The 14,295-nt window shown below is 41.3% G+C and overlaps 1 protein-coding gene across 1 annotated transcript in view; it reads right to left on the reverse strand.

Annotated features, from left to right (window-relative positions):
• ANKRD10 (ankyrin repeat domain 10) overlaps positions 1 to 12,053 on the reverse strand; it is a 37,514-nt gene extending 25,461 nt beyond the window's left edge. Inside the window, exons 1-2 of the mRNA XM_053972061.1 lie at positions 11,746 to 12,053; positions 5,698 to 5,850 (exon numbers count right to left, since the gene is read on the reverse strand). Of these exons, the coding sequence (XP_053828036.1) occupies positions 5,698 to 5,850; positions 11,746 to 11,946 (354 nt within the window). The 5' untranslated portion in view covers positions 11,947 to 12,053. The remainder of the gene's footprint in view (positions 1 to 5,697; positions 5,851 to 11,745) is intronic.
• Between the last annotated feature and the right edge of the window lie 2,242 nt (positions 12,054 to 14,295).

Below are 14,295 nucleotides of genomic sequence, written 5' to 3' on the forward strand. Positions count from 1 at the left end.
GGAATGGATGTGACCAAACAGGAAAACAAAGTAACATTTTTTTCCAAGAAGTTCCTGAGAGCAGTTCAGGGTATAGCCCATCTGCACATTCTCATGTGTAAGATACTTCTTCCCTATCTCTTTTATCTCACAAAAGAAGTTATTTTATTTTGAGAAGCTCTATTAATTCCTCACTACCCCTGATAACACCTCATAGTCCTTTAAATTGGTCACACTTCCCATCTGTGCTTGAGTCTGATGTAATCCGTTCTGTAATAATATTCCAGGAAGAGAAGCATCAATGACTTGTACTGGCCTTTCACAACTAGAGCAGAACTTGTCCCTCTGTTGCAACACTGCACAAACACCCCACACTTGTCTCCCAATCTAGAGGGTGCATCATAAATAAATGAGTAAAAAACTCAAACTAATTTTCATTATTATATTATCTTGAATGCTAAATTACATTGATTGGTTCTGTGGTTAGTAAATATTTTGTGCACAGTGCTCTTGAAGAAATGGCAAAAAATTAATGAACTATCACAGACACATTTAGTTTTTCCAACCCATTGCTGAATGTCTTCCTCCTTTCCCTTGGAAATAATGGCTACCCTTTCACACAGACAAGGGCAGTCTTCTCTAGCTTGGGGTCATGACTAGATTACCTTTGACTTCCATTTCATTTTACTGAATAAACATCTAGCTTCCTTCCTAATTATCTTTTTATTTATGTGGCTAAAGAGTCTTTTGCTTTTTTTGGCTTTAATCAGTAAATCTATCTCAGCTTGATTAATCAGTTTCCAGTTCCTCACTATGCTCTTAACCTCAAAAGACACTTCCCCTACTGATTAAATACTTTTCTCAAACTCTCTTCCCAGGCCGCTTTCATGTATGGGTATTTTTTTCAATTCAGTCTAAAGACATTTTTTTTACTCTATTTTTCCTCCCTCTGTCTTTTTGGGACCTGAATTCTGTTCGCTTGAGGATGGTCCAGTTGAATCCAGACCACATTTCCTATTTGGTTCTCCAAATTCCAAGTCCCTGGGTATGATTCAATTGATTTCACTCATTGGTACCTTTACATTCCTTCCATTTAGCAAAAAACCCCAACCAATCAAACCCAAAAAACAACCAAACCAACACAACAACAAAAAAATAAACAAAAAAACCCCAAAACCAAAAGCAACTTACTTGCAGGAATTTATTTTTAAAATAAAAAGCTCCCACATACACTTACACTGAAAGCTTTCAACTATGTATACTGTTTTGGATGGATTACAGTTCATTTTCTTCATAGTACCTGGTAATATGTTTTGGGTTTGTGACCAGCCAAGTGTTTTTAGTACACCAATGTTCTAGCTGGGAGTAGGCTGAGATGTGGCACAGCTGGGACCACTGACCCAAATGGACCAGAGGATTATCCCATACCGTATGACATCATGCTCAGCAAGTAGAACTGGGGCTTCATTGCTCCAGCACTGGCTGGCATCAGTGAGGTAGTGGTGAGCAACAAAGCTTTTTGCACTGTGCTGTGAGGGTTTCAAAAATATTTTATCACTTGATTTTCTTGGATTTCTTTTTCTTTGTTTCCTTTTCTTACCTGTTAACCTGTCTTTAGTTCAACCCATGAGTTCTCACACTTCCCTTCTGATTCCCCCCCTCACCTCACTGTGTGGGGGAACAAGCAGCTGTGTAGTGCTTAGGTATCCACTGAGGTTAAACCTCAACACTGTGCAAACACTTCTAAAATACTTCTAACAAGTGATACCTAAGACACAGAAGCTCTTACTTGATAAGAAATACAAACTAACTCCATTCTTTAACTCAGCTGACTGAATTTCAGTCCTCTATCACATGACATTTCCAAACACTACTCATTTCTTACATTTCTTAGCACCTGTATCCCATCCTTTCTGAATCTAGGAAGTAGAAACTAGAGAACACTGAGTACTTTTCCTCCTTAAAAAGGCTTTTGTGCGCAAGTGAGAAGTTATGGAATCTTTTATCTGGATTTACACCTAACTGTTGTTTAAAATAGAAACTGTAATACACCCAAAGAATGTTTTCTTCCTCCCAAGGATATCAGCCTACTTACAGTTCTTGCTCCTGTGGGTAGTATAACCCTCCTAAAACAATCTGCCACCACTGCCATATGATGGTAACTGACTGCACAAATATTAAGTTGCATCCCCTGTAAGGGCACAGTATTTCTTTTTCCTTCCCTTTATGACAGGTCACACAATACTTTTTTTTGGCCTATCAACAAAGGCAACATACAATAGAAATGTTTAATAGGCTGAGGCTACAGGGAAAATATATTTAAATGAAGTTTAATGATTTTCTAAATCAGAAAGTACTTTTTTATCTGATGTATCTAGTATATACAACAGCCCAGAACCAATCTGTGTTGTGACAAGGATAAAGCATCAGAAAAAAATCCTCAAAAAAACTAGCAGGATAATTGCTTTGCACTGTTACAGTGAACTAGAGCAGGCAGGCAGCCAAATGCAGGTCCTGAGTCACACTACTAAGAACTATTCGCAGGCACAGCCCACTGAGGGGAAAAAAAAAGAAAAATCAGAAACAGTAGGACATTGTCTTGAATACACTGATGGGTAGAAACAGACCATTGCTTAGCACTTCAGTTTTCCTCCTGTGTATTTTTATATGGTGATCCTGGGAGCAAGGAACTGCCCACTGATGAGAAACAGATGTGATTCTAGCCAGCACATACAGTTACATAAGAGGGCTGGGCATCACAGGATATACTCACATAATTTATTTGGGGAGAAAAGTGCAGTCGGGACAAGCAGTTTTCAGCATCTGTCCTTCACTGCTGCTGCCTGAGAAGTGTCCCGGGCAACTCTCACCAGCAACAAGAGGAGACATGTTTAAGTTTTCCTAAACTTCAGGGCAGGCAGCATGAGCTACAATACAATACCTCAGGGCAGATATGAAAGCATGCATGCAAATTCTACTGAGTACCGGAGGTTTACGGTAAAACTGAGAGACTCGAGTGGATTCCTTTTCAGAAGCTATCCTTTTCTTTTTCCAGAAGTGAAGGGTTAGTCTGTAGCCAATGACCAGAAGTCAGTTTGGAAGGAAAAGTTTACTAGTTTAAATATCAAGCATTCCCAGATCTTTCTCAGCATGTGTTTTGTATCCAGTGTCCATGGAACACTTGTCCTCACACAAGCATTAGCCAGTGACTATGTCTGTTTGGAGTACAGCATCAGTCAGCGAGCTGGAAGGAATAAACAAAATACACATCAGGAAATAGTGCTCCAAAAGCTCAAAAGTGTGGGTGGAAGCCCTAGATGATCACCTAAAAGTGCTTGCAAATTAAATAAAGAACAGAGATCATTTAAGGAGTTCAAATCAAACAAGAATAGTAGAATTTGACTGCAATTCAATAAACAGCTGAGGGAACTGGGGATAGCAAAGCATGCACTGTGCTTTACATAGCCATGTATGAAACATTTCAACTATCTGTGGGATGAGTTTTCTGCTTTAGTTCTCACCAAGGCACACTGCCTAGCTTTCAGTGCTTGTGCATGAGAAAACAGTGCAACTGACCAGTTGTATCCTACAAACTTAAAGAGGCCTTTTTGTTTCTACTACCATTTTAATTAAGCAGAGGTATCTTATTTTGCCACTGAACTGAGTTTAAAATACCTCTGGTCATGCGTTCAATTAGTATTTTGTGGGTGCAAAAAAAAGTTACTACATTCAGTGGTAACTCAAGTTAACTTAACACTTAACTCAAGTTCAGTGTAACTTGAGCCTACCATTAACGACATACAAGGCACCCACCGTGTCAGCTCTCAGTACCCATCTCTCGTGTCTGTGGTCTGTCACTGCCTCAGTCTACCCTAGAAGCCTGTAAGGCACTATCATCACTATCTGAGAACTTGACAAGGTTGAGGACTATTTGCTCTGGCAACAAGCCAGCAACATACACACTCCTGAGTCACTGGCTTGCCTTAGTGACTTCTTTAAGCTGGAATGAGTCTCCTGCCCATTTTAAACTGCATATTATACTGCCTTCTGGTTTCTTTTACAGTCATCTGCATGCTGCCCTCAGCCCATGGAGAGATCTCTCCACACTGTTCTCCTCTTCTTCTGAGAGCTAGCTGCTACTTTCTTCTTTGCTACAACCTCACTCGCTACACGTGATTTTTTTTCCCCCTCATCATGTTCCAGGACATCAAGCTTGCTCTTGAACTCCATTTCAACCTTACTGGTCAGTTCTTCTCTTTATCCTCATAGCTGGAAACTTTCATTCTTCTCATTCATTCACTTTCATTCATTCTTCTCTTCTCATTTAGCAGTTATTTGTATATCTTTATTCTGTGCATGCCACGTCTCCTCTCTAATCACCATTTCTTTACATTCTTACCTGGTCTCCAGATGCATTTACAGTTCTTGTATTTTCTCTTCTGAAGATTCTACCACTATGCAGCAATAACTTTTTGCATAAGTTACTTTTGTCAGGTATCAAGGAGAAGATGCGATCTATAGCCTCTGCATCCAGCCACCTTCATTGTTTCTACAATTCTCCTGGTGTCTCACAGCTGTTCTCAATGCACCAGACTTCTTTTCTGAAAACTCAACACAAACTTCCCCATTTCTTATTTTTGCACAGCTTAAAAAAAAAAAAGAACCAAACTCTAGAAATGCAAATGTTTTAGTTCTTCAGCAGACTTAGCTTAACTCTACTGCATATAAAACGCAGTCTGGTCCTTAAATATTTTAAGAAAAGTATGATGAAAGATTTAACAGGCCAGACATTTTATGAATGCTGTGTTATACCACAGCTTTTAACAACAGCATATGCTGTAGTATTAATTAATCTCAGAATATTATTAGAGTATTATTAAAAATACTTTTGATTACCATTAAAAAGGATGTTATGTATGACCAGCATACATAACAGATTCATTCAGTACTTCAAACATTTTCCTCAAAAACATGATGATAGTTTTTAATTCTGTTACTCTACCAGAGTACAACACTCCGTTGCAGGAATTTTGCTATATTAATGCACTCTCTGCTACCAAAAATATTATATACTCACCTAAAACTAATGAAAGTTATTGTAAAAAAAAAGGGGGGCAAAAGAAACTTTTAAAATCACCTATTCATTCTTTGTTAGCCAAATACATGTTTCTCATTATTTTCAGAAAGCTATTAGAAAAGCTTTAGAAATAATCTAAAAGAAAAGCAACATAAAACCAGATGCACCTTAAAATAAATCAAGGCAGCTCTCACTAGTTAGATGTATGAGTGAATCATGAAGCACCACAAAGGTCTCATGGTTCTGTAGGTAATGGTAAAATTTTCAATTCTTAGCATATTTATTAAGTATTATGTTCCTCACTAGTCTTCTTCTTGCCCCTGCAGCGGCACTACAATATCAGAGTATTTGCTAATGCTGCCAACACCAAGGCAACATTACCACTTTGTTCAAGAAGCAGCAAGATGTCAATTCCTAAAACAAATATCCTCCAAACCCCTAGAGGCTTAAAGGACATTTATTAGCCCTACCTTTACTGCTATGTAAAATGTCTATAACTGATAATTAAGTCATTTGACTTCAGCTGATGTCAAAAATGAAGCATCTGTATGTTACTGTAAGGCTCATACATGTCATAAAAAAGGGATCAAGATACTCCTTGCAGAACTATATGCATATGTGAAATACACATTAATCCATACCTGTTTGTTTATGTTGGCCCCCACTTGAATCAACCAATTCAGGCACTGTGGATGTCCTCCAAAAGCAGCAATGTGGGCTGGTGTTTGAGCAAAACGTGTTGTACTGGCATTTACAGAAGCTCCAGCTCTTACTAACTGCATTAGGCACTCCAGCTTTAAAGACATGAGGGAAAATAAAACCAAAAACGTTACACAGATGTGCTATGACAATTAGCATGTGCTAAATAAGCACATAAAACCTAGAAGAGCTAAGCTTACTAGTAAGACTACATAAACGAAAAGCAAGACATAATATGAAATTTAAGATTTCCTCCCTCTTCCTTCAGTCATAGATCATACCTGAGAAGTACTTAATTCTCCAAATTGAACTCCAAAACTGAATTTCACCTTTATTTTCAGGAAAGAGGAAAAGAGGACATAAACACTTCAATCCTAACTACAAGAGATATTCAGTTCACTTTTGTTAAGAGGGTAGAAAGGGAAGAAAGAAAAAGAGGGGAAAAAAAGGGGGAGAGCTCTGATCCAGCAAACATGATACTAACCAGATATTATTAGATAACATTTGCCAAAACAAAAGTGTTATTAGGAGATACATAGATGCTGGACTCATACTCAGCAGAGTTTATATAAAGCTGGATCACAAAACCAAAATATTTTCCATTTCTTTAATGTATTCCTGGAGTGACAAAAGATTAGTTAAGAAAATTAATACTTAAGAATATATATTAAATCTATAAAAGGAATAAATTGATTCCACCATTTTCTTGTTTCTTCAGATAAGGAACTGTTAAAAACAAAACAGGCTGCTTGTTTGTGGCACCACAAAGATAATAAAAGCCTTTTTTGTTTTAAAAATTTGCAGTAATTGTCAAATTATATTCTGCCTTCTTTCCCCAACATACTTACCAGAAGTGTCAGATAACCAGATACTATTTTTAAAGGTTCATAACTTCTCGTTTGTAGAAACTAGGCAAACAACTGCTACGATGACCTCAACTTTCAAAAATAGTCAAAACAACACTCCTTTTCCTGTCACACAGTAACATTGTCTTGTTGATAGGAAAAGAAACTCACTACGCTGAAATAAACAATTTAGTCTAGGCATCCATTTACTGTGGATAGAAAACGAATACCACTGCACACAAATGCAACAGCAAAACAAAGACCCTTACACCATATCTCAGGCACTGGTTCATATAAAACAAATCTGTGGGTGTCTCAGTATATCACAATTAAAGAAAACATCAGCCACACCACAGCTGTGGAATAGTCCATCCATAAAGGAGCAATTAAAAATCATCTGAATGTGGGCTGGCAGCTTGACTCAGATAGAAGCATCAACATCAGGATTATAACATTCTTCTCGGTTGCTGTACATCAGCCTTTCTCCCTCTCTTAACCTGCAAATTCCTGATCTTGCTGAATTACACACGAGATAAAAGTACCAACCACTGTAATGAAGTATTTTATATTAGTTTTGCAAATATGTTGTCAACTTCATTTCTTTCCTTCCCTCATATAATTCAAACAAACACATATGAACCCTATCCCTTGAGATATACAGAAGTAATTTTTTACTTTTTACAGAAGTACTGTAATGGAGTAAAGGCTGGACACAGTTGTACCAAGAACTCACTATCTGCATGAAGTAAGGGTGAGGATAACGGGAATATTGCATATTAATGAATCTAGCTCCATAAACATCAACATGGCCAAAGTACCTTTTCAAAAGAAAACAAGCACTTTTGTTGGGGAAAATAAAAACATATTTAATAACTTGTTTAAGAAAATGTGTGACTAGATTATAATTTACAGCTAGACTGCTGAACTACATTTCCTATTTGCCAATATTAGACTTTCCATGATCTTCACATATTAGCACCAATATTGTTGTCAATCCTTAGTAATTACTTTAATTGTAACACTGTAATTATTAATCAGTCATGTGATGGAAAACACCTCTCCAGCTACACCAAGAGGTTCATCTGTGGTAAATGAAGGCAAAAATAAATTTCAGCCAGTTTTTAGAACAATAGACTTCATTTGAAAATATTTCCAGACAAGCACTACAACTTCAGGAAAGAATAATATTTCCTGCACAGGTACCGGGCTGAAAGAATTCCTTAATTAGACAGGCATTACAGCCCATTGACTGAAAAGGAACAAACACAAACTGATTCACCAGCACTATCCTGCACTGCTTAAATCTAAGATGGCCATACACCATGATTATTAATGCAGCTTCATTTTTAAACATTGTTTTTGCCTTTTTTTTTTTTTTTTTTTGCATACTCTGGCTTTAGAGACATAGGGCTTAAACTATGAATATATTTCATCCCATTTAAAGCTTGAGTATGGATCTTCTGTATCACGGCTGTCAGAAAAATCTGCTTCTTCCAACATTATGGAAGAACGAGATTAATTCCATCCACAAACAGGAAAAGTCAACATGACAAAAAACAATACCTCACTTGATCATTTATGCTTAAGATTGGGACACACAAGTCCACTTTCATTTAATAACCTAAATTTAATACAGTAGGTATTTCCAACCTAAAGCAGAGGTTAAATTGATTTTGTGAATAAAGACAGGCCTCCATATAGGCCACAACACTGGCAGAATACCAAGCAGGAGACAGGCATTTTTATCTCTACCACTTTTGTTCCAAAAGAAAGATGACGTATTTACTACTATTTGGCTTCCTATAATGTAAACAGTCAAATGACAGAAAAAAAAAGCAGGTGAAGAGCACAAGCAAAGAGATGTGGTCAGAGAAAAAAAAATTCAATTGCAAGTGATTAAAAAGAAAATTAAGGTTATTCCAAAACAAAGTGAATTAAAATTAAGATAAAAATCAATATTTTATGCAAGCCCTTGATTTTCTACCTCCCTGGTAGCTTTTTTAGACTATTGACATTTTTACATTCTGACCTATCTTTTTGGAATTCTGTGGAATACCAGTGTAATTTAGGGCACTATATAATTAACTCCAATTAAAATACAGAAACTCTAATGGGAATTAATTCACATCTCAGGAGACAAGCACTTTTCTGCAGTCAGGGAATGTCCTGAAAATGCAAACTCCACCAAAGGTACTCAACAAAGCAGGTAAATTTGCATCTGCTACTATCTCTAAAATGAGCATCATATTGTCATTAAATGCCCAGATGTTAGAACTAGAAACAGGAGCTGCAATATCCATCACCTCCAATTGACTTTGCTGGTATTTTAAGTATTACCTGCAAACTGCAAAAGTATGTTTTAGAGAAAGTTATTGAAGAACTCTGTGTTTTCACTTTTAGTTGTAAGAGACCCCATTTTTACTGGTATTGGTGTTGCACCAGTATTTCCTCCCCGATAAGCCCCCTTTCCTCCTTCACATATTCATTTATAACCAACTTGACCGTTGCTGCTACTTCCTTCCTGAAGCATATCTACAACTGCATGCAAGAATTTAGTTCTACATAGCTTTACTGTAAAATTTTTCTGTACTGCCCTTTGATGCAGGGACAGCCATCTTCCATGTTCAACCTGTGCCACAGGCAGAGGGAAAGGAAACGCTCTTTGAAGTTCACCAAACCCGGACTCCTGCTGTGTGTGCAGGAACACATGTGTGTACATGTATGAACTGGCTTCGATTTAATTGCTCACAGGTAGTTCCAGAAAAGAACTAAATCAATTTTGTCTTTTCAGTGTCGTACAGAGATCCAGTGAGAAGCAATGGTCTGGTGGACCATGTTAAGAACTGCCCCTATATCAGACAGATAGACATGAAGGTCTGTCATCACGTAATTTCTTCCAGGAAAAGAAAAAAAACCCAACAAGTGAATATCCCACAAAATCTAGAAAAGCAAAGAGGTGAAGAGAAAGAGACCTGTTCAGTAACTGTTAACCAACACTTCAAAAATTAACATTTGAAAACTGTGGTACTTTGAGAAACAGAAGAATTTTCCATTTCCTTCTGACGAATGTGAATTTGGGAAAGAAAAATGCCATAAATATGAATGTAAGACACGCATCTGAGCTGCTCCTGTGTCACTGCTGGCAACACTCAGCTAACTGGTGAAAGGTACACGTGTAACTATGCCACACAAACACAAAGCCAGCCGGGTTTGGGATCCAATTACACTACTGTAACTTTTTCAAAGTGCTGTGCAGTTTTTGGCTCTGAGAAAGGAACACAACTCGACTAGAAAGTATGTAGCTAACATCCATAAATTGCTGCCTAGATCTGATGGTTTTCAGGAAAAAACATATGAACAAAATTCTATAAAATCCATTTACAGCTCATGTCACCTTTGTAAGTCTCATTTAATCTGCCAGATTTCCCCCGAATATGTGACACCATCACCCATCAAATTCTGCCCATACCTAAGAATGAAAATAGCAAATACAAGCACAACATGTTCCAGGCCGACTTGTTCCCTTTGTTTGCTATTTCTGCAAGAGTCTCTTCAACAGAAACTGGAATGCACACAAAAGCTCACTCAACCTAGGATGGTTAGCAGAAAGCTGAAGATGCTCAAAGGAAAAAACAAAACAACACATACACTACCCAAAATCCATATCAAATAATCCAGTAACTACTACCTCGCAAAAACAAGACTGCTAGAAGCTCATACTGAAAAGAAATTCTTACAAGACAGAAAAAAGAAAGAGAAGACTGTAAGGCCAATTAGTAAATTAGTAGCTTAATATTTCCTGCGAGTGTACTTCACAAGGAAAATAAAGGTACTGCACTTTTTTGGAGTGCAGATTATTAACTTCTTTCTCAACGGATAAAAGACTATTCTACATTCTAGATTTTGTGGGTTTAGGGTTTTTTGTTTTCCTTTGTTTTAGGACAGGAAGACTACTTAGCTAAAGCTGCTTCTAAAAGCTTCTCAAAGAAGCAACTGCAGATAAGATCACATAACCTATAGAAACCATCTCCTAATGTCCTTTTATAAACCATGACAACTGCCTAAGTACATCAATCTTCCTCCTCTGGCACACAACCAATAAGCAAATACAAGTATACGAGAAATGGGAGGGAGAACAAGAACAAAAGCCCCTCGAATATTGAACTCAGACAAATCAATGAGGAAAAAAAAACAGATCCTAACCCTCTAGGCTAGAATCCTGTATAGTCTGAGATACTCACTGCACCAGAAACAGGAAACGCATATATTAAAATCGAGAAATTAGAATACCACTCATTCTAACATGTGAAATTAGGGTAGCTACTTCTTATGTTTCGGTCTTTTCTGCAATACAAAGACGCCAATGCAGAAAATTCCATATGTATGAACCACAATTTATTTTTCCTACTGAAGGTGAAAGGGGAGCGCCTTACAAGCACAACAAGCACCTTCTACCCGAACTCCTACCGAGCCGGTTGTCATAACACGGGCACCACAACACAACGGTCTCCAGGTGCGGAGCCTGAGGACGACACGGATCGCGACCAGACCGTGCAGACAAAGCGCGAAGCGCCCCGGGAGGGAGGGCCGGCATGGAAGGAGGATCAGCCGAGGGCGGGGAAGAGGTCGCGCCGCGGCGCTGCCTCCAGCCCGCATGGCCGGCGTCCGCCGGGGGTGTCCGGGGGGGATCGGCTGCTCCTCATCACTCGCTCCTGGGCCGGTGGCCCAGGCGCCATTTGGCAGCCCGAGCGCGATGCGCGGGGCCACCCTTTCCTGTCACCCGGCAAAGTACCGGAGAAGGAGAGGGGCGGTTGCCGCCAGCAGTGGGGCTGGGATGAGTGATGCCGAGACGGCAGGTGCCGCCAGCCCCGTGACCTGCGCCACCCACGCCTCGCTGACCGCGCGGACAGGAACGGAGCCAAGCACCGCGGCTGTCCGCTCCCGTCCCGCCCGACTCCCTGAGGAGCGGCAGGAGGCGGTGAGGCGAGGGAGGGGGGCGGCGGCGCCTCCCGGCACAGCGCGCGCTAGGGGCAAAGATGGCGCCGCGTTGCGCGCGAGCGGGAATCGCGCCCTCCTTCCCCTTCTCCTTCTCCTTCCCGTTCCCACCCCCGCTCCCGTCGCCGGCCGAGCCCGACCAGGCCCCACCTTGCCGAAGTGCGCGGCCCAGTGGATGGGCGTCCAGCCATAGAAGGAATCCTCGGCCGCCAGGTCGGAGCGAGGCGAACTCTGGAGCAGCGCGCACAGGGCGGGCAGGTCCCCATCGCGGCAGGCGCGGTGCAGGGGGAAGCGCAGGGTCAGCAACTCCTCGCTGGAGAAGCCCGCCTCGGGGCCAGCTCCCAGCGACATGGCGAGCGGGAGAGCGGTGAGAGGGAACAGGAAGGAATGGGGGAGGGAGAAGGGGAAAGAGGAGCGAGCGAGCGAGCGGGCGGGCGCGCGCTGCCCTGGCGGGAAGCGACGGCGACTGCGGCTGGCGCGCGCGGCCCCGGCACAAAGGGAGCGGGGCGGGGCCGCGCGCGACGCTCCGCCCCTCGCGCGGCGGGGCCGCGCGGCCCTCAGGGCGCCCGGAGCGGGGCGGGCGGGCCCGCGTGAGGCGGGGCGCGGCGGGGAGCGGCGGGGAGCGGGCGGCCCCTCCTTTCCTCTGCTCTCTCCTCCCGTTCGTGCTCCTTCTTCCTCCCGCTCCGGCTTCGCCTATCCCTCTCCCCGCCTCTCCGCTTTTCCTCTCTCCCGCCCTCCCTTCTCTTCTCTCTCTCTCCCCACTCGCTTCCCTTCCCTCACCCTTTCATCCTGTCCCTCTTTCTCCCTCCCCTTTCTCCATTCCGCTCTTCTCTCCTCGCTCGCGCCCGCATTTTCCCTTGTCCGAGGCGGCAGAGCCGCTCTCGCCGCCACCGCCTGGGGCCGGTGTGGCCGCAGCGGCCGGGGCAGGGCGGGAGCGCTTTGCGCTCCCCGGCGCCGCGGGTGACGGCGCCGGCCCGTGTGTCCGCGAGGAAAAGGTGCCGGCGACAGGGCTGAGCCGCGGGGCAGCGGCTGTCCTGGTGTTTGTTCCCGTACACTACGGACGTGCTGTCAAGCCAGATTCAGCACTCGGAGGTCACTCTGGGTTTGTGCTGCTCAGTGGATCGCAAACCAAAGGCTAACACTGTCAATGTCTCTTTAAAACGTCAATGCCTGATTTTAAATTGTTTAAACCCAAAATCAGTCCTTGGGTAATGGGTCCGCAGAATTTTTAAGCAGCTTCTGTTGGTTGCTCCTGTTTTCTCTCCGAAGTACTTGTGAACGTCTTTTTCTGACACCAGTAAAATTGAATTGATGATAATGAAGAGTACAATTGTTTAAATATAAGTACACCCACCTGTCCCTGAAAATCACGGAATCACAGAAGCATAGAATGGTTTCAGCTGGAAGGGACCATCCAACCCTCCTGCCATAGTCAGGGACATCTTCCACTAGACCAGGTTGCTGAGATCTCCATCCAACCTGTCCTTCCAGGGGCTTCCACAACTTCTCTGGGTGTCAAGGAATATTCCTTTTTCAGTATATATTATTAAGCAATGCAAGCCAGGAATTATATTCTGAGGCAAAGAAGGAACAAATAAATTTCTGTTAAAAGTGTCAACAGACCCAGGCTTTAACATCAGGCTAAATTGATCATTAAGATAGTGTGAAATATCTTTTTCTTAATATACAACTTCTGACTTCTCAGAAATTGTGATTCTGTAGGCATTCCTCACATTTATTTGGCTTCTTTACATTTTGGCATGTGTAAATCTGTGTGTGTACAGTATCCAGTGCTCAGAGATAAGGTTCCAGCACAAAGAGACACACCTGCACACAGAAAGAACTGCACCTTGGCTTATAGCCCAGCACAAAACGCCCCTCCGACACATGCATCCCATGGCAAGTACTCTTTTAGTACATATGTAAAATCTTAGAAAAAGAATTGGACAGTCAGCATATGGGGCTATTTTTTAGCCTTCAAGAAGGTGATTAAGGAATTCAATCATTGTGGAAAGGCACTGATAAAGAGTGAGTGTTTGGTTGGATTGTACTGCTGGTCCTTTCCAGAAATCTGCTGCAACACCAAACTGAAGATTTGGTTTAAGATTTTCCTTAAAATATCATAGGTATGGCCTGAGCTATCCTGGATTTAGACTGTAAAAATGGATTTAGAGTGTAAAAATCACAGCAAAATGAAACACTGTTTTTTTGTATTCTCAAAATACAAAATCTGCACATAATAACATACAGTTCTCTGTATTTAGGAGTAGAAGCACAAGACTGGTATCAAGATATTTAACTCTAAATTCATAAAAATAATTAACTTGAAATGTAGCTATATTTTTATAGCTGTATCAAGTCAGAATATGAAGATGGAAATCTTGCTTTCAGAAAACTTTTGTTTTAACCTTAGCTGTCTTTTTAATTTAAACTGTAAAGGCTTATTTAATTATTTTTAATCTGCAAAAAGGGAATAATAAAATCTTGTCCTGAGTGGTGGTAAGAAGCTCAGTTAATCAAAGTGCTTTGAGGTAAAAAACAGAACACTGTGATATGCATATACAGACAAGGCATTTCAATATGAGACATTACTGCAGCTAATATAGTATCCCCTATATATTATTATATATTCACCAAAATAAGATATCACTTCAGCTTCTAGAGTGCTGCCAAGTTATAGATCGCAGAATAATGTGCAAA

The sequence above is a fragment of the Vidua macroura genome, chromosome 2 (genome assembly GCF_024509145.1).
Source record: "Vidua macroura isolate BioBank_ID:100142 chromosome 2, ASM2450914v1, whole genome shotgun sequence".
Lineage (NCBI taxonomy): Eukaryota > Metazoa > Chordata > Aves > Passeriformes > Viduidae > Vidua > Vidua macroura.